This window comes from Prunus dulcis, chromosome 1 (genome assembly GCF_902201215.1).
Source record: "Prunus dulcis chromosome 1, ALMONDv2, whole genome shotgun sequence".
Taxonomy (NCBI): domain Eukaryota; kingdom Viridiplantae; phylum Streptophyta; class Magnoliopsida; order Rosales; family Rosaceae; genus Prunus; species Prunus dulcis.
The window spans coordinates 26,920,108-26,946,226 of NC_047650.1; the positions used below are offsets into that span (position 1 = coordinate 26,920,108).

A 26,119-nucleotide genomic window follows, 5' to 3' on the forward strand; every position below is an offset into this window, starting at 1 on the left:
CAATTTGTCCCACCCAGCTCAACTTAGCTGAGGGTCACTGAACCTGGCCATTGAGGTTGTAGGTGTAAAAGGTGGTATTGTCCCCCTACCCTCCAGGAAAAGGTCATACGTACCCACAATACGACCCCAACAATCTATAAGTTTAGATAATGGGCCTAGCTCTTGTTTAATATAGTGATCAAGGAGGGACCCATGGCTAATGCTTCTTCCTCTCTCTCTCTCTCTGAGCACTTCAAGTCTTATTGAGCTCAGTGTCCTTAATTATAAGGGCTAAGGAAACCCACATAACAGATATGAAGGATGCAATGTACCTGTACTCTTGATTCAATTAATTTAATATAATTATGAGAAGAGAGTAATTAACCTTTTGATGATCATTAATTAGTAATGGTGATACTACTGATACAAGTTACAGCAGTAGAAATACAATCCTCTGTTAATATTAGCGCAGCTATAATTAATTAATTAATTATAATACAATAATAGTATAAGAATCCTATGCAAGCAAGTATGCGCAAGAAAAGAGAAGAGAGTATTTTATTATAATGGGATGAGGAGAAAATGAGAGATGGCATTGATCTTGTGTTTGATTGTGGGTATAGCCCTATAGGATAGGAGCATGGGATGTGAAGATTGAAGTCTCTCATAAACTCAAATAGGCCATGTTGAGTTGTTGTTGTAATTAGAAAGCCCTCCTCCATACCCTCCTGATCTTACCATCTCTTCTTGTACCTCCCCATATGCATTATTTGTCCCCTGCAACATCATTAGCCATTCCACATTGCTTGCCTTTATCAGTTTCAACTTCAACATACCCATTCGTTCATTCATCACACAGTATTTTTATATCATAATTATAAGACAACATAATCATAATCATTATCTAATTACTTTTAAAGATGAAAAGCAAATACCAGTTGCTGCATTGTGTCCAGAGCATCCACACCTGGTGAATTGAAATCGTAATACACGCTTGCTGCAGAAAGCTTCATAGAGAGAAACTTGGAAACAGCAAAACAAATATATCATTGGACATGAATAATGATAATTATAATTAATGAGAAATCTCTCCATCATATATCATATGGTTATACATATAAATGGCTCACCTCAATTTGATTCTGCAGTGACTGAACGTAACTAATAACCACATCCAGCATTACTGCCATTCCCATAGTCTGCAAATTAAATTAACCATACCAAAACAATATAATGATTGATTGCTCTTAAAACAATAATTCATCACTTTGCTTTGTAGTTTAAGGCAAGAACATTATCACTTCACATACCTTGTAGCATCCCGGGACAAGATTTTGCAGGCATCTCAGCCTCTCATTTATCTTCTCTCTTCTTACCTACCATGTTGAACAATTTTTGCTTCAAAATTTGGATTTGAAAATTCACAAGGCAAGTACTTCTAAAGCACAAACTCTATTGATCAGGTAACAGGATTGTTTTCATCTGCTCATGACCACATAGCTAGCGAGTCGAATTGAAAGAATTTAAATATATATATATATATATATATACACAATACCCTTTCTGCCAAACTGTGGCTATCAGTAGCTTGGCCTCTCTTAGCTCTCACATGGATGACTTCTTTTAGTTTCTCCCCATCTTTGTCAATCTTGTTTCTCTTTCTCTTTCTTCCTCCTAAGGGCTGCCAATATTTACCAAACGAAAACAAATTCAGAAAATCAATCTAGCTTCCCATAAACCAGAGATATAACAAGACAAGAGCAACATTACCTTTCCCTTTTCGCTTTCTTGGGCAAAATCTCCAGTCAGAGATGTGGAATGAGCAACTAAGACATCGTGATTTGGATCATCAGAATGGGAAAAGCTTTGAATTATATTATCATGAATGAAGTTCAGAGGGAGCTGGTTAGTTTGTCGCTGATGATCGCTAAAACTCATGCCATTGGAGAGAGCCATGATTTCATGATGATTGGCGCTTAGATTCTCCAACTCACAAAGATTGTCTATGAGTTCCATGCTTCAACTTCCAGTCGTCTTCAGAGAAATTTGAGGTTTTGCATGCCTTTAGTAAACTTATCTACCTAGACAAATTAGAGACAGATCGAGTTTATAGAAATTGAAGTACAAGAGCAGAATAATTATACGTACAGATTTTCATTTCAGTTATAAGTTGACTTTGTATCCTATGATCTTTCTCTGTTTTTATTTTTATTTTTTTGGTTTGGATATATCCTCATTCAGTCGATATATCGACCTGGTAAGTGGGACCATGCACCAGTTTTGGGGGTGAATTATGCAGAATTTGGTATTTAATTTGGTGTGATTAATTATCTTTATTTTTTGTTTTAGTTTTGTTTTTGGTTTTTGATGGGAACATGTATCTTCCTTTATGGATAATGATGATCTTACCACAAATCGCATACATAGGCTTTCCACTTCAACACCTTTCAATCAAAGCTTGTAAAACCAAATATAAAGATTGACCTTAAGTGGTGTGCTCACAATCTAAACAACCCATGAAAATGTTGACTCTAAACTTTCTAAATGTGGAGCCTTGATTTCTCTATTCCAAATGCACGTTGAAATCCCATACCGACCTATATTCACAACCCCCATCCCCCTAAAAACCCCGAATTGGGCATTCTGATATGCCATGCATGCCTTGCTTGGCAAGTTGGCTTTTTTGCACGTCTTGAAACTGTTTCTTTTTCAAAACCTAGAATATGTAGCATCTTAGAGTACAAATTAAGTACCGTTTATGTGTCGATCTTTAGCATAATAAGTCTTTGATTCTTATGCCCTTGTAGTATTATTGTGGTAGCTGCCTGCCTGATTTTGAATTAGGTTAGGATGTATTCTAGCTATGCCAAATTATATACCCTTTAATGGTTGGAACCAGAATGTGGTTATGGTTTACAGATTTAATGGCAACTTTGCCATATAAGGTGAAATGACACTGTCACCGTCCTCATCCAAATTATTTTGAAGGTGCATCACAAATGGGCTGTTACCGACTTTAAGTACTTGTCTAGTCCTTGATTCATATAATTAAATATTTTCAATTCAGAGAGATGGGAAAAGATTAGCATTGGAACTTGTTGAAAGCTCGAACAGTTGTTATATTCTCATAATTCCTATAATTAATTTATCCAATGCAATTAGGTGTACATAAACTAGTTTGGTATTGTTGCGTTGCGTATATACGTGAAGTTTGCTCTTCTCTTGTCCCATTCCTAATTGCGAATACTTCTAAAACAATACATTTTGCTCTTAAGAAACGCACACTTCAATTTTGGTAGCCCAAATTGGTAGGCAGGTAGTGTTTTAGGGTTCTTCTTCGGTCACAAAATTAAAATTTATAATCACATATTCATCTCAGCAGCAGCCTACATGATGTACAGATAGATCGATCGTGAAGCTTCAATGTGTTGGGACGAAAGTGATAGGCGAATAATGCCATATGATTACAGAAGGAGAAGCTTTAAGTTAAAGTTGTCTGAAATTTATTTTATTGAATGTGACAAAACTTGGAGTTTAGTTAGTGGGGTATAACTTAGTTGGTCGAAAGCTCTAGACACTGAATAAATATTTGTGTAAATTCCCCTCCCACAATTGCTTGTACTAAAGAAGAGAAAAAAAAAAAAAAAAAAAAAACCCTTGGGTTTAATTCAAGAATGAGATAAAGGTCATCATAATCGAGCTAAAAATTTTGGTCACCTTGTTATTGAATTCCTTGGTGTAAAAAGTACAGGCTTGAGTTCCGGGTCCAATGAGAATGGGCTAGCAAGATGTTTGGAGCCCAATACCTAAAGCCACTCTTACGAGGGCCCAACAGCAGGCTCAAACATTAGCAGAGTCCAAATGGCAGGCCCAAATATTTATAAGCTTTTTGGAGTACAGGAGCTGAGATGAGAGTGTAATTGAAGTGACTCAATGATGGTGGCGGTGAAGTCAAAATTGGACTTATGATGCTGAATTCTGTTTTACGATCATATATTCCATATTAGTTCAGTAGATGATGAGGTCAGGGATTTGTTCCAAAAGTGCAAAGCTACATGCCAAAACATATGATCAGCTTCAGCAGCATCATATACCACATCAAAATTCTTCATAGCCTAGCCTTAGCCTAGTATAAACTTGTAGTTCAAGAGCCCTAAAGTATTTTTCTTCAAAATTATTGGTAAAAGGAACTTAATTTTTATTATTATCGCATCCACTCTTTTATTTAGGTTGTGAAAAGATATGATCAAATCAAACGGCATTATCCAGTTGTCTAATAAATTCATCAATTGATCAAATGACTATTAAGAATATAGTCTCCTTTCATTTTGAGATGATACTTTCATTGAACTTGGACGAAACAAAAGAATTTGGAGTTAGTCTTTAATTAGGTGTATGCTCTGTCTGTGCTCTGTGTGATCAGTTGTTGTCAGCCTCAACTCAACCTGGTCCCTAATTATGAGGCAACCCGGTTCCTAATTTCTTCTTGGTTAATTATGAGGCAACCCGGTTCCTATTTCTTCCTGGTTTATACATAGCACTTTGATAATGGACAAAATTAAAAGGACACTGGTGCAACTACAATGCTGGACATAGCAAAACTAGAGCCACTAAAAACACCTCAAAACGTTGTTGGCGTGGGGATCAAAATCAACATTGTTGTTGAACAAAAATGAAGCGTTCATTCTGCAGATTAACATAATCAAGCGCAAATGATTAGCACCCCACTACATAAACACGCGTGCCTCCATTCCATTGGATCATTGATGGCCATTGTCGTTTACGTTCAGTTCAAAATTTCATTCTAGCTAGCTAGCTGCGCACACAACACAACAACAATAATTGCATGAAATTTTTCGTGTGGAAAAATGGAAAAAAAGATATCTGATGCTTCTGTCCTGTGAGTCTATCTATCCCATATCAGTTCACATGATGATGAGCAGGAGGAGTCTTCATAGTTGTTTAGATGTTTCAAAAATAGGTAATCTATCTCCGTTGATAGAGCCATTGACTCAAATATGGAAACCTTTATCTTCCAATAATTGATTCTCACTGCCTTTGTATCTATGCAATCCTTTAAGCAATTCCTGGTCCCCCCCACCCCACCCCACCACCCTTGGCCACTTCCCACTTTCAAACCTTTCCCTTCTCACACTTGATTCTTCTTAGTTTAGTAATTAGTAACCTCTTTCCCTAGAATCTAACTCACTTTGGTTGGAGAGCCAGGGAAATTCTAGTTTCATAACCATTATTAGTAAAAGTTTAATCATTTATCCACCTCCTAAATGTATTTGGAAATTGGGTTTGTGAATTTGGCAAGGATTTTGGGAGAAACTAGAGAATAGAAAGAAACACAGTTACTTATTGTGCTTGGGTTAAGCATCGTTATATTCCAACCACACTGTCAAATGTCTGACAAAGTTTGAAACATGCTTCGATGCGGCCCAACTAAGAATAACCCCCATCATTCCACATTTAGTTTTGTAGTTTTTGTAGTTTTTGTAGTTTTGTGGAGTATAATATATTTTGTCTAGTCAAGCACGTTTCGTGCACAATTAGGGGATCTAAATAGACAAGGATGGAAATGGAAGGTAGCATTCCCCCTAAAGAAATACCTACATTTTATTTCCAACAACAAAGTCTCATCTGTCTTCTTTTTCTTTAGATATTTTTCAAATCTATCCAACAGTACATGAAATTATTATTATTATTATTATTGTTTTTATAATATATATACAGTCCCCTTATATTGATAAATTTTTTAAATAATTTTATTTGAGGGACACCCTTTAGGGTTCTCTACTCTTTTTTTTTCAACAATTCAAACGATCTATTTTTTAAGTCTACATTCATAAATCATCCTTGCAAAAAGTTAGACAAATTGAAAATCTTTTCAACATCTAATTGTGTCCTACAAAATCAATGAACACGGTGCTTCAAGAAAATACTACAATTTCAATAACTCAATTCAGTGGTCAAATGATATCGGATTCAAATAATTTTTTTATAGAGATGATCTTTGAATAATTATTTAAAAAATAAATAGTTTGGATTAGTGAAATACAATACAGAGTGGATCTTACAAGAGTGTTTCTCAAATAAAGCACTTATGTGAATAATGTTCAAATACATGAATTTTTTTTTTCTTTTAATACAAACGATATTGGGGAAGGTGGATTTTCTCACACATACACTGCCAAAATGTCACAGAAATTTAAACATGAGAACATTGATATGCAAGTTAAAGACCATTTTCAACACTACACCCTTTGTTCAAATACATAAATTTCAAGCGTTCTTTTTTTTTTTTTAAAAAAAAAAAAAGAGAGCCCTTTGAGTTGTCCAATTTCTGTGGTTATGTACACTTGGCAAAGGGATGACTCGAATATGATTTATTGTGTTGTGGCCCAGTTCTTGTTAGCTGCTCTGGCTTTGCCACCTGTGCAAGGCTATAATTCGTAGCCCTATTGAACTACACAACCAACCCTATTTCAGAAAAAAAAAATTCTATTTTGGTCAGTTTAGAAAGCCAAAAGCAATTGGACAAACTCTTTTTGGGTTTTTACTTTTCTAGATTTGAAGTAATTTTTTCAACTTTGTTGCGCTCTATAAATCTTTGGCTTTGATTGGCTTTACTTTCATTCCTCTTTCTCAAAACAACCAAGCTTGTGAAAAAAACTCCGTCTCTCCCCCACACAAATATACACACGAAACATAGCAGAGCAGCTATGGCTGCTGTCACAAAGAGTGCATGCAATCCTAATGAAGAGGAGATTGAGCTAAGACGAGGGCCATGGACTCTTGAAGAAGACACACTGCTTATACATTACATTGCTAGTCACGGGGAAGGCCATTGGAACTCGTTAGCAAAATGTGCAGGTAAGTGTCAGCCCTTCTCATCACATCATCACAACCTTTTGCTTATGGCCTCCATTTCATTTCTTGATTGTCATTCAACTTTTTTTCAGGATTGAAGAGGACTGGAAAAAGCTGCAGATTGAGATGGCTAAACTATTTAAAACCTGACATTAAGCGTGGCAACCTCACTCCACAAGAACAACTTATGATCCTTGAACTCCATTCCAAGTGGGGTAACAGGTCATTATCTATATTCAAGCTTAATCATTCAGTAACGTTTATAACTATTATGTTAAATCATAATTAACTCTGTGTTCTTATATTTTGCCAATTTCAGGTGGTCTAAAATTGCACAGCATTTGCCAGGAAGAACAGACAATGAGATAAAGAACTATTGGAGAACAAGGGTCCAAAAACAAGCACGTCAGCTCAATATCGAGTCCAACAGCAAGAGGTTCCTTGACGCGGTTCGATGTTTCTGGATGCCAACGTTGCTTCAAAAGATGGAGCAATCTTCTTCTTCTTACTTGCCAACAACCTTGAGTTCTCAGAACTCTGCATCTCCTTCTCTGTCACCTAATTGCTCTGCTCCTTCTATTTCACTCCCAACTTCTCCACCAAGCAAGGTTTCACAAATATTTGAGCATCCCATTAATGGAAATTCCAGTTCTGTCACAAGCCCAAGTATCTTTTCCTCAGATTCTTTGATTTCCCAGCTGCCTCAAACTTCAGAACGCCTAACAAGTCCAACTCATGCTTTTGACCACACCGTCTACAGCAGCAGCCCAGCTTTAAATGACTGTTACTATGTGGACACCAGCAGTGGCTATGCCTATGACATGGAGGGTCCCAACCTGGACCCTGCTTCAGCAATTTGCGATTTTGATAATCAACAGTTTGATTGCCAGATGACAGCAGGTGATTGGATGTTGGACAACATGACTGACACTTTATGGAACATGGAGGAGATGTGACAATTTAGAAAGTTAGGAAAGATGAGTTGGGGGCATCATCAAGCTGGATGGTCTTTGAAATTGAGAGAATAGTAGAATAAGTAGAGATTGTTGTTGGGATTCATATTGCATTTGTCGACGACAGGGACTTATTGTTTTTGTTAATAACTTAAGTATTCATAGACAAAGCAAAGCAGGGACTTATTGCTTATTGCTTTTGGTACACCGGATTAGACTCCGGTCCAAATATGAGTAAATGGTACATGTTGTTTGTTTGGTATCAACTTGTATTATTTAATTACTTGACTATGTTAAATGAATTGGGCTTTTAATACTCTCCTTATCTTACTAACTAATACAACCCACAAACCCTAATTTAGATAATACACGCTCAACTTGTCTATCTTCCTCTGGCTTCAAATTTTTATTCTTCTGTTTTCTTTTGTTGTTAATTTTGGTTAATGGGTTGATCTGATTGATCTCAATTATTCTTGGTGAAAGAATTGTGTTTAGATCATATATGTTGGGTTAATTTTATTGGATTTTGTTGCTTGTTCAATGTAAGTCCCAATCTTTTTGAATGTATTGAATATGTTATTTGATGCGTTTTTCTTTTATTTTTATTTTTTTGCTTTTAATTGCGATATGGGAGTAACTGCTCAGATTTATTTGTTCCTTATTTGAAAAGAGTGCTGCTATTTCCACATACCTGTCCTATTTTCCCACCCACCTTATCTTCAAAATTTTAAAAACAAATTTATCCCTTTGTAAAATTACTTCTAAGGACTTAGCTCTCTTCAAATTTACCCATATCCTATACGTTTCAAAATACATTTCAAGAGAATACTAGAACTCTTTGATGTTATTGATTGACATGATTATATCAAGTCATACGACATGCAGCTATCAAGTTGTCTAATTTTCATTCAGGTTAATGAACAAAGCAAAATGATTCCACGAGTGAAATAGATACCTAAATCAAACTAATATAAAAAGAAGACAATATTGCAGGCTATCCCATGATTATTCATCTTTTCTCATATTATGACTATGCCCAGAAGAAACAACAGTAATTAAAAAGTGCCATCACAAAAGCAATACCCTCATCAATTCTTAATTTATTTCCAATTTATTTGTCTTGGCAGGTTAGTATCCTATCAAGAAACAAATGAGAGAGAATTTGCTTGAATTAATAATTAAAGGGTATGTTAGGAATAATGGTGGGTGGAAAGATAAAATTGTGTTTTTTCAAATTTACATAGTGGGTAGGAAGATAAAGTGGGTGGGAAAATAGGACATGATGGTGGAAATAGCAGCACTCATTTGAAAAATCGTAAATTGAATGCATATAAAGGCTGCACTGACATTGACCTTGTTCTTTTAAGTGTTGGGTAATTTTGTATTTGTTTAATTTTATGATCTGGGTTTATCATCTTTTCTTTTGGTGTTTGAATGATCTATGAAGCTTTTAGTTGCTCATGCTAAACTAAATTTCGATTCAAATCTAGATTTCAACTTGGTTTTCGTTATTTTTCTTCATATAACATGATATTGCCTTTTACATCAGGACTTTCGGTTTATAAGAGCAAGTCCACCGCAGCAGGCCTGCCAGGGCAACAGGTCCCCCCAAGTGAAGTTTGGAACTCCAGCACAAACAATTCAGCTCGGGCAAGCCCTGGGTCCCACCAGCCCGGGCAAGCCCATGGGCAAATCCTGCCCGGGCTGTTGCCTTCAGGCTGCTGACGTTAGTGTGACGTCAGCGCTGACCCACCAGCCCACATAGCCCAACGGTTATAAGCCACGTGGCTTCTCCTGGAGCCTTCGATCAAAAAATATTGTCCAATCCAACGGCTGTCCAATTTTTAGCTTTAAAAAATATCAAAAAATTCTGGAAATTTTTTCTATAAATATTTACCAATATTATTCTGGAAAAAAAATATTTATATTATCTGAAAAGCTTATCAGAATTAATGATTTAAAGTTTTTTTTTTTTTTAAGGAAATAAAGTACAATAAATAGTATTTGCCATTGCCCTTACCTTTTGGGGTGAAACCAAAAAAGACAAGGCTGCCACTATTCACGTGAATAGTAGCAGCCCTTGCCTTGCCTTTGCTCTTGCCTTAGCCTTTTGGGGTGGACATGCTCTAAGGCTGTTCTTTGGTGGAAGGCATGGATGTTGTAGTTGTGGGATTTGAGGCTGTCCAAGGATCAGTGGGGGCTATGACTGAAGGAGGGAATTCTGCCAAGTAAAATGGGAAATTGGATCAAGGGAATGATGATCCCATAAATTATCAAAGAACTTTAAAAAAATAGTCTGATATGTTGTTATCCATCGGATTATCAAACACAACATAACATAGTCAGATTATTTATCCGAAACAATATCAAACGCCTTATAAATATTATGGATAAATATTCAGTACTCTCCGGAATATGATTTTTAAGTAACCAATAAAAGTCTTGTGGTATTCAATACAAGTCCGGTGGTATTCAATTATGACTTTTAAAAGATAAGAAAAAGTGTATTAAAAAAATTACTTATTTTAATGTATTTCATTAAATGGTGTATTGTGTAAGACTTTTGAGTGTGTGATATAAATACCAAATCACATAACAAATCCCACCCTCCTATGCCTAATTCTCATATATGTTCTCATACTCTCTTTTATCCCACTATTTTTTTCGTGCTTTCTACTATACCCAAAAAAAAAAAAAAAAAAAAAAAAAAACCTTTTCATAAGAGAGACAATAAAGAAACATTAACAAGAGAGAAGATATTGCCTCTTCTGGGAGTTAATGGGCATTTTTCAATGGCTCTTCTTTCCTTGTAGACAAGTTTCTTATCTTTTCGGTACTTTTTTAAGAATCTCCTACTTTTTGGGGATGAAAATATCAAAAGCACATATGTTAAGAAGTCATCAGATAATATTAATCTGAACTCATGAACTGTTTCAAAATTTGAACCGATGAAACAAATAGTTGTCGAAGTGATTTTTCAAGAACAGTGGGTGTAAAGGCACAATTACTTGGGTGGCACTCTGGATCACTTCACATATTCGTGATGATTTTCTATCTACATTATTGATTCAGCTTTAACTTGTTCCCATGCCACAATCATGATATTTCCTTGTACATAGTGTAATGGTTGGTATATGCCTTCAGGTTATGTATTTATGTGAATAGAGTTCAAGCTTGTATAGAAATATAAGTAAAATCCTAAGTGAATTAAAATAATAAGTAAAATCAGGTAATTGCAATATATTTAAATCATAAGTAAAGTCATATAATTACAAATCCGGCTAAAATTCATTACATTAAGGGGGGTGTATTCAATTAGTATTCTAGAGCGTTTCAAAAGATTTTGTTTAAGTGCCAGCTTTCATATAACTTGATGGAACTTTAGAATTCATATAGAACTTGATAAACTTTCAGAAGACTTCTATATAATTTTTTAATAAACTTTCTTAAGATTTGTATGGCTTTTATTCCAGACTTCAAATTCAAAAATAGATAGAAGAAAAACAAATGGGAAAAGATTAGCCGACTGCCAGAGGAAAAAAAAACTCAAATGTTTCATGTGTGAGACTTTTTTTGCCGTCTTTGCCAAAGAAGTGCTTAACTAGGCCTCCGTCTTCTACAAAAACCTTGAGCCTATGGCCATCCTTGTTTTGTTTGCTTTGAGATCTCATCAAAGCCATGACTTTATTAAACTCCTCCCTGTCAATGTCTCTGTTAATAATTCATGTAACAAATTATAAATAAATAAAATAGATGGAAAGAATAAAAAGTAAATTTATCTATATAGTAGCATTGCTGTCAGTGTATCTAATGGTGATCCAATTTCAAGAGATGTTCTGATACTTGATTTGTACCAACATGAAATAAAAAGCCAAATTCATAACATCTTTTCCTTCAACAACATGAAATAAAATTATGTTTAACGGAAACCCTAGTAACAAGCATAAACTCTAATTCCAAACTATACCCTAATAACAAGAATAAACTTTAACCCCAAATTCATAACGTCTTCTGTTTCAGAGAGAAAAGATAGGGCGAGAGAAAAACGTCTGATGAAATACTTAGGGGGGAGGTTGGATTTATTATGGCCTTTGTTATTTATAGCTCTCCCCTTAAAACCTACGAAAATTTATCACTTACTGAAATCCTTCCAAATATACGACTTTTTGAATACACCTAGATTTAATTCAACTTTTTTATAATCCTAATTGAATACATCTATATTTGAATGGACTTTTTAAAAGTTCATACAAGTCGGAATTGAATACACACAAACTTATAAAATCTCTTTTAAAATTTGTTTAAATCCAAATTAAATACACCTGAATTTTTAAAATCTTTTTAAACGCTTTAGAATCCTAATTATTAAAATCTCAATTGAATACACCCCTAAGTCTAGTGGATAATTCTGTGTTTATCGGAAGAAATGTAGTGTTTATGGATTGGATAGAGACATTATGAATTAATTGTATCTTCAACAATGATTGTTCTGTTGTTAGCAACGCAGTCTGTGATTTGAAACAAACTAAACTGCATGATTAAGATGCTGTTTGACGTTGCATTAAGTGTGCAGTCAATCCAAGAAATTGAAGTGACAACTCAAACTCAAAGCAACAAAAGTGGAGTCACATCTTAATTGTGGATATGGATATCCGATACATACACCACACACCTTGTTTACATTTTCTTTTTTTTTTCTTCTTCTTATTATTTTATGATATTGTAATGAAAATGCTGTAAAAAAGGGGCAGGGCCCTTATCAATAAGTTAGAAGAAGAGTGCTTCGAATATGCCAAAATGAACTAGAAGGATGCAGATAAAACCTGGAGACAAATGAATTGAGAGAGAGAGAGAGAGAGAGTTTGTTGTCTAGTTGGAAAACGTTGTCATTGACATGACAGTTGAGAATGACTCGCTAAAGGGTAAAACAAAAATGTTTGATTATGAAAAACTGTATCAAACAAGCAGCGACGTCGGCAAACAGAAACAGAGGAAGAAAAATAATACAGAATCTACAGTAAGGTTGAAAAATATAACCCATTTTTAACTAGGCTTGAAAGGGGCTTTTCTATTTCTACTACAAGTCACGTACAGAATAAATTATGATCATGTTCTGGATGGAATGATCATGGAGTGGAACCAACCATATGATTACATATTCTTGTTTATTTTTACAACCTTCAGTCAACAACAATTTGATTCTATATAACACGGGTCACTGGTAAGCTAAGTTATATAAAAACTAGGGAAGCTGTTAGCTAGACTGGTAGGGTATGGATCTTTTCTAGTGGGTGATGATGAGTATCTAATTCTTGGATGTTTTTCATGGTAAAGTTGGTGTGAAATGTAAATGTGGGAGAGAGAGAGAGAGGGAGAGAGAGAGAGGACTAATAGTAGTGAGATGATGAGATGAGAGGGTTATCTTTTTTTTAAAAAAGGGGCAGCAGAGCAGAGCATGTGACCCAAAATGGTGGCTAAATTTTCATGTAAGGCTCTCCTGGATGGAACGGAACCTTAGATTTAGAATGGATGATGGGAAAACAGAATATGGTTGTCACTTTTATTCTTTCAATATCAAATCTCAATCAAATCATATCAATCTTTCGCTTTCACAAGTAAGCGTGAACAGACTGAACTCTTTCCTATTAGCCCACCTCATTTTTGCACCTTTTACTTTTCTTCTTACTCGTCTGGTGTTCAATGTGTGAGTGTCAACAAGACTTTTTTATTGCCTCTTTTAATCAAGTTTAAGGGCACCCCACCCCACTAATCAATCACTAACTAGAAAGAGCCGACACTTGTGGTTTCCCTTTTTTAGCATAAAATCAATAACTTTGTTTCCTTGTGGAATTAGGAGGTTGTTTGTTTAGCAGTTTCATGGCCCTTGCTAACAGGCATGTCTTAAAATCCTTTCATTTCATATAGTCAAGGTTGATATTCTTCTCCGTTCAACATTCACAATCATATATGGCTGTCAACAGTTGTATATTGTTGGTTTGACATCAAGACAAGTAGACAAGGTCACTTGATTTTTGATCAGCTTTCGTAGCAACAACGCAACTTTCCTTCTTCATTGTACAACTTCAAATTCAATCACCTCAATCTTTCTAGTCAATTCTTTAAGATCTGTCTACAGTTTACGTTTTAACTTTTGACTGAATGTAGTTTGTTTGAGACTTGAAATGCAATATCTTCTGGTTTTTGGGTCGAGGAAAGGCAACGTTATGAACACCCATGCATTTTGTAAACACCAACACCTAGAAGCTCCTATCCTAGACGCATCCTAATAATTACGACGACAACAATGCAAAACACTGAAAACGCGGGTGAACAGACTTCCATGAAAACCATCTCGACTGACTGTATATATGAATTTGTCGTATAATTGGTTCATTATACACAAAATATAATTGGTTGGTTCAAAACGATGTCAACTGTATACCACAAATATTCAAAACACGTTACTTCTTGCTGCCAAAAACCACTTCCCACATTCCTCTCTACTCTGATTTCCACGACTAACACCCCTACTTCCCACCCTTATGATAGCTATCTCGCAGTGTCACGGTACGATTAAACACAAGTTTTTCAGGAGTCGAATCTTTATCGACTGAAAAATAGCCTGCAATGGAAGAAACATACAATGTCAGACAGATTTGCAATAAGATACTTTCTTTTGACTACGGCATAATAGAATTGAATTACATTCAGAATATCACCTAAGGATTCATTTGTCTCATGCAGAGTGTGCCTATTTATTTATTTATTTATTTATTCTATAAAATGAAGCTGAAGTAAAAAATAAAAAATAAAAAAAATAAAACATTAATAAGTCAATGCAGGAACATACCAAGCCTTTCAAACTGAAATGTGTCCCCAACAACAGCACCCCGAAGTGAGGGCACAGCATATGCATCGGGTATTACCACTTTGGATTGTGGGTTCAGATCAGCAAGCCAATCATCAAGCTCAGCAGGATTCTGACACACACACACACATTAGATTCAGAAAGATTTTCAGAGAGAGGGGGGTTCGGGGTCTTAAAAAGTAATGATGGCCAACCTCTGAAAGGAACAGTCTGTCAAACAATCTGATTTCCACTTTGAGTGGATCAACTCCTGGGGAAGGTTCAGCAACCCAATGAAGCACCCCCTGTGGAATAGATTGACCAATAAGAAACAAAAAGTAACTAAGAAGAAGCACCAGAGCGTAGCATATCCAAGCATCAAACAACATTCATAATTCCAGCACAACAGATAGATCATAGACCTTTGGCTTTGTCTTCTTTGTAGGATCATACTCAGCCCGTATCTCAAGAACAGTTTCCTTATCATCAGCTAATATGACATCTGTGCACTTAATAGGGAACGCATACCTGCAACCACGAAGATAAGATTCTCACTATGCTGCCCCAATCTGCTAAAGTGGAAAGGAAACTAAAAACTTGTAATCTATACATACCTGAGTAGGACTGATTTTCCTGGAGCAAGCCCAAAGTAATCTTTCGAATCTTTAAGCCGAAAATCAGACCTCTCAATATAAACAGTATTGGAAAAGGGGACCTGTTGTGAAGGCAAATAAAAAGAATTATGTGACAACTAAAGCACCAAAAGCTCGGGCCGACATTTATTAAAAAGAACAAAGTGATATTAGCAAAAAGGCCAAAAACAAAAGCAATTATCGGGATTTTATATTAAATTATTCATTTTGGACGTAACGAACACATAAAAAATCTATCCAAGAGTAATCGAATACTATAATCATTCGTCTAATATCATGGAACCAAATACCATTGGAGTAACAGAACTTATGGACATACAAAACGTTAAGCTGCCATGAAAAATGTTCAAAATCTTGTATCTCAGCATTAACCTCTACAAATAATATTGATCTGTGAAATCCAGGGTTACCTTGTAGAAAGCAGATGCATCATCTGTCTGAGCATCAGGCCATTTCCTTGCTTCTAGATCCATTGTAGTTTTAGCTTCCAGGTTAGTAATAACCACCTTAGATAAGAATTGATCAGTCATACACAGATGGATTGAAAATATCAAGAGAAAATCAATGCCAACAAGATACACACCTTGAGGGGATGTAGCACAGCTATTGAGCGAGGAGCTGTTTTATTTAGTTCCTCTCTTATGTGATACTCGAGGCGACTTAAATGTATCATACTACAATCACTGTTGCAGAAGGAACCACAAATTCATTTATGATAATGAATTAGCACTATAAAATGTGAGAACTAAAAGCAGGATTAATACACATTACACACACACAGACATATTCGAACCTTCTAGTGATTCCAATTCCTCTAACAAAAGCATTTATTGCAGTAGATGTTACACCCCTACGTCTTAAACCAGCCAGTGTCATAAGACGTGGGTCATCCCAACCATCAACCCACTTCTCTGTCACCAGTCGATTTAACTGCAACATAAAAGGTAATTGTCAAGTGTAAAAGCTGACAGATAGCAAAATATACATTATACATTATAACGCTGAAGATATGTTCAGCAGTTGACTCACCTTACGCTTTGACATAACGGTGTTACTGATATTCAGTCGTGAGTATTCCCATACATATGGTTGATAAATTCCGAGTGCGTGCAATAACCAGTAGTATGAAGCACGGCGTGTTTCAAATTCAAGTGTGCACAGCTGCCATATTGATAAACAAGATGATTAAAGTTACCAATCTCAAGGGCAACATACACGCCCTCGATCTCAAGACTCAATCATCAACATTTGAATAATAATGAAATATAACACACAGGGGGAGGGAGGGAGATGACTCTAGATTTCAGAGTTTCTGCAGGGTTCACACCAGATACAGAATGTGCAGGTTACATCTTTATGTAACTTATCACTTCTGTCAAAGAGAGTATGAGACTGAGCAACAAAAACGCATAATATGCGCAACTACTTCAGAATTGAGCCCCTGAGAGTATAGCTTATTTTTCTTTTTTGTGAGAGAAACCCAAAAGTGATGCTTTCTATGTTTGTTCTTAAAAAGAAAAGTTCCTCAGATAAATTAGGCATGAGTTTTTTATTTACTTTTTGTTACAGATTTGGGAAGATCATAAATTATACCACAATCATATCTTAGGAAAGAATATTAACCAAAGGTAAAAAGCATACCGAATGTGTGATATTCTCAAGAGAATCCACAATGCAGTGAGCATAATCATAACTTGGATAGATACACCACTTGTCTCCAGCATGCGGGTGAGGAGTAAACTAAAAAAAATAAAATTTCACACATAATAACGAGAACGTCCATGAGCTTGAGTAATCAAAAGTATTATTTAAGGTCCACACTTGCCTTGATACGATATGCAATAAGGTCATACATATTAAAATTATCGCTCTGCATGTCTTGCTTCATTCTAAGGGTTGCTTTGCCTTCTTCAATCAGGCCTCGTCTCATATCCTCAAAAAGTTTCAATGATTCTGCAATTGGCCTGTCCCTCCAAGGGCTGTTCATTTTTTTCTCCCTGTACTCCTTTATATCGTCAGGTGTCTAAAACCAATATTAACAAAAGTAAGAATCTTTCTCAAACCAACGTTGATTAGTAAACAAAACCAAACTCATGATTGCAAAGTTGAAATGTTAATCAATTGATTGTATCACTGAAAGTTTAAAGGTTTAGCCAGCAATATATAATCCATGATCGAGCATGGAGTGGCGATATTGAACTACATTCTACAGAGGATTTGTAAAGTATGTAGAGAACTAAATGCTCACATCATATAACACAATATTCCAACATTTTCACATAAATTTCAAATAAATTTTGAACAAAACCTGATGATCAACATAAGCGTGACCCCTTCGTATGAGCTCCACTGCTAAATCATACAGATCTTGAAAGTAATCACTAGTGTAAGTGATCTGCAGAAATCCAACAGATGTCAACTATCACAAAGAAACAAGGCAAAGCGGCAAAAGATGAACCAACCAACTTTTTTACCTTGTAGGGCTTCCAACCCATCCACTTTACAATTTCCTGAATATGATCAATATATTCTTTCTTTTCAGCTTCCGGGTTTGTATCATCAAACCTAAAAGTGACACAAAGTAGGAATCAATTCTCAAAAAACAATGGCAGATGGAAATTTCTTTTTATTTTTCAAGTTAAAGAGCAATTAGAAAATTTGAAGGAAGATTATAAACTTCTGCAACAGTCATTAGTTAAAATATGTTATCCTGGCACAATTAGTGTATTGTTATAACAGTTGGAGTAATTATGCTATATCTGACTATATACAATAAGAAATAATCCAGAAAACAATCTCTTGGTTTGAGATATTGCAAACAGGAAACTGGATCTTCTTCAGCAATACTACAAATAGTACACCATATGCCATCTTATAAAGTTGGCATCGACAACCCATATAAAAATAATCAATTATATGTTTTCCATGTCTATTCTAATTTTTCCCCTTCTCACTGGAAAATGAAAAGAAAAACAATACTAAAAAAAGTTAACACGGAGTGACTCTCACCGTAGGTAGCAGCCTCCACCTCTCTCTTTTGCCAGGCCAAAGTCAATAAACATTGCCTGACCAAAAATTACGGTTATAATATGAGGAACAACCACAGACAAAGCAAACACTGAATCTAGCCTAGAACACATAAGTATATTTACCTTGGCATGACCTATATGCAGATATCCATTTGGTTCAGGAGGAAAGCGGGTCAAAACTTTCCCTCCGGTCACACTTAAGTGTTTCTCAAGCAGTTCCTTTGTGTTACAACATCTCAGAATAGATCCATCACTAAAGAAAACTGAAGTATGCACCTGAAAATTGACAACAGAATAACAAAATGTCTTAATCAATTGCTTCCAGAGAGCTGCATATGATAACGTGGAAGGCAAGCTCACAACTCAATACGACACAAAAAAAGTAAGGATTCACAAATATGTCATACTTGTAAGTCAAAATGAACATGATAAAAGCATGAGTTTGATCCTACCAAGTATGATTTGGAAAATCATAAAAACAACCCTTGGTTGGTGAAAAGACCAAAGGCAAAGTCGATAACAAACAATAAAAATACCCTCTATTTAAGAAAATACATAAAAATGACTTCTTTGGTTTCTTCAGTATTTTGTCCGAATCTCAATAAAAGCCTGTATAAACAGTTGGAAGAATGTCGTAATACAAGAAAAACAAAAACAAAAATTGGGAATAACATACCTTAGTATTTTCCTCCGGTTGAGGGAATATCAAAAATGGATTAAGAACTTCTTCAGATGGCTGTTCGGGAGTAGAAACAGCAATGGCTTTTTCCTACACAAGTGGAAGGGGAGGGGGAGGAGACGCAGTGAGAGAGAGATCTTCAGTCATCTCCCAAAACATTTCAAGCAAAATGAACAAACATTGCAGAAATGCTAACCTCTACTTTAGCAGGCTTCTCTTTCTTTTTTTTAGGAACCTTTTCACTATCTGCTGCGGTCCTTTCACCAAGTAACTCATGCAATTTTTCATCAATGAATTGCTGTCACAGAAAGATATCGCAGTCAGAAATGTTTTAGTACGAAAATTGTTTGCCTGTCACTGATTTTTTCTATTAAACGAAGAAATATTATTTAAAAATAAGTTCAAAGGAAGCAAAATATGATCACCTTGACAATTTTTGGATCAGCCCATGGATGCCTCTTCCTAACATGTGCAAATAAATCACCGACTAGAGACAAAACAACAGAATGTGAAGTTTAGTAGTTTCAAACAGAATGTTGACTAAAAGTAACTCTAATGCTTAAAGAACCATCCATGAGCCAGATCAAATCAACCAATCTATGGAATTATGAATGTTTCTGTGTATCATATATTTTTCCCTTGATATGGAATAACTTCCAAGAGTTTATGATAACGTAACATGATAGGGTTCTCTATAGATTTACAAAACATAGTATGAATGTCTGGCGTATGCATGTTCTCCTACAATAACATAACGTTTTCTTGGTTGTGAGTTTGTGTGTGTGTGACTAACCATTTGTTCTGTAGCGCTGCTCCAAAATTGCAGTCTTATTCTCTTCAAAAACCTCATTAACAGTTTGTTTTATTTCTTCTACTGAAACTTCAACACCTGCTCGTAAAAGCAATGAGGTTATCAATGTCTATAATTTTAGACAGGAATCAGGATAACTAACATGATACAATTAATTCAAACTTAGAAACTGTAACCTTCAATGAACTCAAATGCGACTACTAGCAGAATGGATAAAGGGAAAGAATAAGAACTTGCATTAAATGCCAGATATAAAGCATTATGTAACAAGTCCTCATTGAACATTCTACTGCTCAATTTATGTCCAAATAGATGACCCTTTGTAACTGGGAAAAAAAAACAAAAAAACAACAAAGAAAGCTAGATGACCCATTGTAACCATACCAACACCACATGCTTCCTCAAATTCGCTTAGTTTGAAATTCTCTGGCCCTGTAGTTGCAAAAAATGAAAACGCCGCTTCTAACTGGGCTGGAGTTTTGATCTGGAAAAGAGAAACTGTGTAAGGATTTGATGAAGGTACGTAGTTTAAATTTAAAACATTAAGAAGGTATGCTCACCAACCTTCGATGATACAATGTATTGCACCAACGTTGGGCGATGCAGAAGGGCATTTGCTGGGTGCTTCGTGGCAACCTGCCATAGATGATAGAACACCAGTGCACAAAAAATTATTGATTGGAATGAAAACATCTCATTTCTCCGGGGCGTTTCACCAAAAATTACAACTTTTCAAGGAAAAAATTTATGCTGATTGGTAGACTTTAGAAACTTCTTTCTGAGAATTTTACTCGAGCGTATTTTGCTCAAGGATTGAACTCAAAATAGCGGCTGTAATAGTTTTCAAACATGCATTCAAGAACTTCCAATCCACAAAACTTTTCTTACCCATTTCGAAACAAGGGAGGCCAAAGTAACTTCTCCAAGACTAGAAATTACACTAACAATCACTGGATTAATATCTTAAGCAGAAACGTTAACAGATGGCTTAAAAGTAAACTACTTACCGTATACAGGAGATTACCAACAGTTCGACTACATCCATCAGTAACTGCGGCCTGAAATTATTCAAGAACAAATTAGTAGAATAAATAAATAAACCCAAGGTTTATAGACAAGAAAAATGAAATTTCAGTATGAAAAAATAAAAAACAACAACGATCGAGTACCTCGTGAATGACAGCAGTGAGATTAGCGGTGACTTTGTTGTTGGCGATGGTGTTTTTGGCCGTTCGCTCATCCAACCCGACCTTCAAAAAGAGCTCCAGGTTCTTCTCCTTATCGGAGCCGCCATCGTCCTTGCCTGGCATTTCTAAAACGGGAAAGGACCTTTCTGGATCTTCGGAGTAAGTGTGTGCGGGAAGCTGGCAAAGCTATATATTAGAAAGAAAAAACCCTAAATAAGTCCTCGGAGCCAAGCAGACAAAGCAGTGGTGGATGGAGGGAATCAGTTTCGTTGCAGCGGACTGTGATGGGATGAGATGAGAGAAATTCTGTGGTTTTTCCGTTTTCTGGGCTTAAGTTAACCCTCCATTTGTTATTGCAGAAAATGACGCGTTGTCTTAAACTCCGACTGCTTTCTCTCATTTGACGTTTGACCCATCGTCACCAACTTGGGCTTCAAGCAATTACTGTTTCAACCCAACCCTATACAGCAGTTCATTCAACCCAACCCAACTTGGGCTTCAAGCAATTACCGAATTTCTTCTTCTTTTTTTTTCTTTTTTTTTTTCATGTCCTCATAAAAATATTTCAACGATAAAAAATTAACATAGATTACAAAAATAAGCTATTTTAAACAAAACTAATGGGACAATTCGTAATTCCATCCAAATGTTAATCTTTGAAACTTACATACAACATCGATAATACAAAATTTTGGAAAATCATTACACCAGTTATAGAATTATATGAATTGAAAACGATAAATAAATAAATTAAAAGAATAAAGGAGCAAATATTACATAAAGATGTGATTGTATAAAACCCTGGTCCGCATTTTTTCTTGATCCAAAAAAGAAATGTAAGAATTCAACGTAATTGCAGACTACAAATCCCTATAAATTTTGCTGTTCACCCCCACCCTATACAGTTGCAGTTCTGTTGATTTGGCAGTAATGATAATCTTCGTGTTGGCAGGCACAAAGAAAACCTCACCCTCTTCGACTATATCATCCCCCTCCTTCACCATATCATCCTCGGGCAGACCTGCATCAAAATGTCCTTTCCCAGCAGTGAATAGGAAAAGGGATGGTCCTACGACTGAGGGAAAAATTACCGCTGCAGACTGAGGAAGATTACAGCAATCAATTTCGAATTCTTCGAAAGGTGGGAGATATCTTGTTGTGTATGGATTCAAAGGAACCCCTTGCAAAATCTCAGGAGAACCCTGCAAAACAATAGAAAACAGATTAGAAGTAGCTGACACTAAAACAAAGTAGAGTAAAATATCCCCATCATATGACATTCAGCACATAGTGGGGGCCATATGTACAAGAGAGAAAAGAGTTGTGAGAAAGAAAAAAATAATGCAACCAAAACAAACATGGTTTAAAACGCCCATCTCCTCCAAAAGAAGTGATGGCAATATCCAGCCAATCACTGATGGATGGCATAAATCTAATGTTCTTGGACAAAAGTGACAGACGGAGCATGCCCCTAGAAAAGGAAAGACAATCTGGAAAGTCTAGAATCAAATTTTTTTGTTACCTGTCTGTATTTAAGCATAGAAAGAAGCGTTTGGACATCCAGTGGTTTTGAGGTAAGGCCGGCACGAACAACATTGTCAGAAGTTGCCATACACTCAATGCATTCACCAGAAATATATGCATGGGGCTCATTTGGCCCAAGACTTATTGCTTCACCACGGTTCAGCTTCACATAGTTAAGAAAAAATGCTGCTATTGCACCCACATCAGCTGGATATTGACTCTCCAATCTGAGTGCCAGTTGTTCTTTAACCGTCAATTGCCTTTTCTGGTCCAACGAAGGAGAAAATATGGTAATTGAAAAAAAAAAAGCTAGTGATGCAGTCAAGATGAACATGGTGGATAATGATGGCACTTCAGTTATTCAGACGATTAAAACAACAATGTTCCTCTATCACTTCAAATTTCTTGACAAGTCTTAAATTGAAACACCACCATACTTCACACTTTTTCCATGAAATCTAAACAAAATTAGTTGGAATCGTCATCTGTTTTTACCCCAGTGGTCAATGACTAGATTATATTTACATCTATTTGGCACTTCCAAAAGGAAGCTCTTAGAGCTTTCATATTTTGTATCAATAGCCCAACATCAAACTGCGATTTTAGTTATTGCTGGTTACATCCTTCAATATCATTAAAGAAAAGAATCACTTTAATGCCAACAATAAAAATATGCACTAAAACTTTATACAACTAACATAACTTCAAATTACCTTTTTCTCTAGATTAAGACGCCTTTTCAGTTTAGATATCATCTCAGAAATTGTATCTTTACTTAGTAACATAACTCGACTGAAGATGGACTCTAAATCCGTTTTTGATTTCCCATTCTCATGCTGCTCATTAACAAGTAAAATTCTCTCTGCATTTCCAACCCCAACCAACTCTGCAATCTCGGGAACACTGCTAAGCATGTCTTTTAGCTCCTGGAATATATAAAACACGCAATAAGTACAAGCAAATCAGATGGAGCATGAGAAATGATAAATTGTTTGATAAGTACAAGGAGAATGAGAAATCAAGGGAAATCATAAACAGGTTTCTTTATGGATTTCATTATGTATTATTCAAACCAAGTCTTTATCTATTGATTTCAACTGCGACAATTTCCTTCTTACAGTGGAACTGATTGCAACATGCTCTGTATCATGACATGCAGTAACAACTAAAAGCAGAGGCAGAGCTTATGCTCCATTACTAAGGATCTGAACAATAGCACCTATAACTCACAGTTTACATGAAATTGATAAAATGTGCAGCAAAGGACATCCTTGCAGACTTTTTAAAGTAGTATATTATTATGATTATCTCCTTAGAGTTATGATCATATTCAATACAAATATGCCCAACAAAAATCCAAACCAAATTACCTCCAAATGATGATTTCTGTCTTACCTTGACACTAATAAACCCGCAAAGAGCCTCAAACTCTGTCAATGCCAATGCCATTTCAGGCTTGTGATTGTCATCTCTGTAAACATTTGGGTATAACTTGTGCAGCACCCTAGCTAGTTCTTTATCCGGATGAGCCTGTATTGATAAAGCCTTCCCAACCGAAAGTACCTAAAATCCCACAATAAACCCAAAGTCCATAATCTTGGAGCACCAATTAAACAGATTCATCCAGTCAAAATTAAGGTCCACGCAGTAAAAAAAAAATTACCAACATTTTGCGCAGAAAGTTCTAAATCTCAGATTTATAATGCGTTTGACCAAAAGAAAGAACATAATGCAAGTGTTAAGCTTCGAGAAAATTGAATTCACAAGCACACACTCGTTTTGAATTCCCAAGAAAATTGAACATAATGCAATTTTCCTTTCTTTGTCCGCATTTTCTCAGCAAACAAACAGAGAACGCGGAAACCATACCTTGAACAAGAAGGGAAGATCAGCACCCCACTTGTCAACAACCTTGTCCCCAAGCACACTGGGATCCTGAGCGATCCAGGCCTTGAGGCTCACGGGCTCCGACCCGGAATCGGCATACGACGGCCCGGATTCATGCGTCCCGATCCAGAACTCAGCGTAGGGCTTGGCGGGGTCGATATCCGACCCTGAATTGAGCGCGAAAAGCCTGGCGACCTTGGAATGGCGGCCGACAATGCCCCAATCGTAATTCTTGACGGAGCATCTGAGCCTGACGGGCCTCCGGCTCCGCTTCCTCTTCTTCTTCATGTTCTTGTCCCAGGGCTCCATGTTCTCATTTCGGGCCTATATACGAAGCAGCTCCAATTGGGCCAAATTGCAGGAGGAAGGAAGATCGAAAAAAAGGTATGGAGGGAAATGAGGGGCTGTGTCGGTTGTAAAATGTGGAGGGTAGCGCTTACGATAATCGATAGTCAAAACTGTCAGCGTCGGTCGGTTTGGGTCTATGCAGTCGGATCCGGTTTAGATCTGAATCCCCGATATTTCAACATCTGCTGTTCGGTTTGGTAAAAGTCCGCGTTTGGGTTTTATGATGATTGTGTTTTAAGTGCTTTTGCAAATGGCAGTTGCAGATATTACGGTGGGTAAATTGGGCAACGACAGCGTTTGGTAGATGAATGAAATTGAGGTCATTGCTGTACTGACTCAATCTATCTCTGTTTATCTAACCATCACTTTCTAGGATATGCCAAATGCATCCTCATTAGATTCCCAAACGGTGCGATGTCGTTTCCGCATGAAGGAGGGCATATAATAACATCATAACATGCGGGCGGTGGGACGAGGAATGTACAAGCGTCAAGCAGCAAAGGACCTTGGCATTTGGCACTGTCACAGACGGACATGTTATATGGGCCTACGCCAATGGGTCCATGGATCTCAGTTCATTTACCCCATGTCTCCACATTGTCACCTTGTAACTGTTAAGTATATAATACATGGAGACTAACAAATCATTGACAGATGTGTCAAATTTCGTCACCCGTAAAGTTGTAAGTTACGGTTAATACATTATGAACTTTATTTAGGTCAATTAACAATTTACAGTTATTTGCATAATTCATGCAAAGAACACCACACCACACCTTCAGAAATGTTGATGGTGTTCAAACGAAGAATTTTGCTTAAGGGTTTGGTTGCATATGTAGGTTCATGAGCTTTATATTAAGTACAACTTTTTTACGCCTTGACTTTTTAAGAAAGAATTTCACACAATAGGGATATCATTTTTTGTTATTCTCGGAATGATACAACGAATGACATATAAAAACGCATCATTGTGCTATTGATTAAAATTAACAAAACAATATTATACATATTTCAATAAAGTTTTTCTACTGAATTAGGCAACCACCGCTTTGAGCCCCTTGAAACATAATAATAATAGCCTATACAAAACAACATTATGGGCCGAGTCCAAAATGGACCCTACCTCGCGTGCCACATTATTGTTGCCTGATCAATTATCAATCTTCTGTCAACCAGTTAGGCAACAACACCACACATTTTGCTTCTAAATAATTTCAATAGTTTTGGGTTGGAACTGGTTGAAATGAAACTCTATTAATTGTAATAGATCTAACCGTACCTTGTGTCTAATACCAAATTTTAAGTTTATTTATTATGAACTAGATCCCCCACAAAACCAGTTGTTC

The 26,119-nt window shown here is 36.2% G+C and overlaps 4 protein-coding genes across 5 annotated transcripts; 1 reads left to right on the plus strand and 3 right to left on the minus strand.

Moving 5' to 3' along the window:
* Window positions 1-356: 356 nt before the first annotated feature.
* Window positions 357-2,178, minus strand: LOC117633838 (transcription factor bHLH75-like). Its single transcript, XM_034367650.1, has 6 exons — window positions 1,750-2,178; window positions 1,538-1,660; window positions 1,290-1,355; window positions 1,110-1,178; window positions 915-1,001; window positions 357-756 (listed from the first exon to the last, which is right to left on the minus strand). The coding sequence occupies exons 1-6, from the start codon at window positions 1,993-1,995 to the stop codon at window positions 652-654; spliced, it is 696 nt and encodes a 231-aa protein (XP_034223541.1). The 5' UTR covers window positions 1,996-2,178; the 3' UTR covers window positions 357-651.
* A 4,431-nt stretch (window positions 2,179-6,609) lies between these two features.
* Window positions 6,610-8,126, plus strand: LOC117633830 (transcription factor MYB62-like). The gene is made up of 3 exons (XM_034367639.1): window positions 6,610-6,858; window positions 6,948-7,077; window positions 7,175-8,126. Exons 1-3 carry the CDS (start codon window positions 6,708-6,710, stop codon window positions 7,809-7,811), a joined length of 918 nt encoding a protein of 305 aa, XP_034223530.1. The 5' UTR covers window positions 6,610-6,707; the 3' UTR covers window positions 7,812-8,126.
* A 5,997-nt stretch (window positions 8,127-14,123) lies between these two features.
* LOC117613952 (glutamine--tRNA ligase-like) lies at window positions 14,124-21,371 on the minus strand. Of its 2 annotated transcripts, XM_034342577.1 has the most exons (23): window positions 20,997-21,371; window positions 20,835-20,885; window positions 20,392-20,463; window positions 20,212-20,311; window positions 19,810-19,905; window positions 19,442-19,503; window positions 19,213-19,314; window positions 19,014-19,106; window positions 18,461-18,613; window positions 18,318-18,373; window positions 17,783-17,873; window positions 17,617-17,703; window positions 17,134-17,331; window positions 16,950-17,048; window positions 16,338-16,469; window positions 16,102-16,238; window positions 15,892-15,991; window positions 15,719-15,814; window positions 15,270-15,370; window positions 15,078-15,183; window positions 14,871-14,960; window positions 14,659-14,788; window positions 14,124-14,430 (listed from the first exon to the last, which is right to left on the minus strand). In XM_034342577.1, exons 1-23 carry the CDS (start codon window positions 21,135-21,137, stop codon window positions 14,336-14,338), a joined length of 2,388 nt encoding a protein of 795 aa, XP_034198468.1. In that variant the 5' UTR covers window positions 21,138-21,371; the 3' UTR covers window positions 14,124-14,335. The 2 variants fall into 2 exon arrangements, with proteins under 2 accessions (XP_034198468.1, XP_034198469.1); XM_034342578.1 differs by lacking the exon at window positions 19,442-19,503 and having other exon boundaries at window positions 20,997-21,126.
* Window positions 21,372-21,650: 279 nt separating this feature from the next.
* On the minus strand, window positions 21,651-25,098 carry LOC117615511 (mannose-6-phosphate isomerase 1-like). The gene is made up of 5 exons (XM_034344605.1): window positions 24,408-25,098; window positions 23,934-24,101; window positions 23,252-23,464; window positions 22,537-22,803; window positions 21,651-22,216 (listed from the first exon to the last, which is right to left on the minus strand). Exons 1-5 carry the CDS (start codon window positions 24,732-24,734, stop codon window positions 21,875-21,877), a joined length of 1,317 nt encoding a protein of 438 aa, XP_034200496.1. The 5' UTR covers window positions 24,735-25,098; the 3' UTR covers window positions 21,651-21,874.
* Window positions 25,099-26,119: the final 1,021 nt, after the last annotated feature.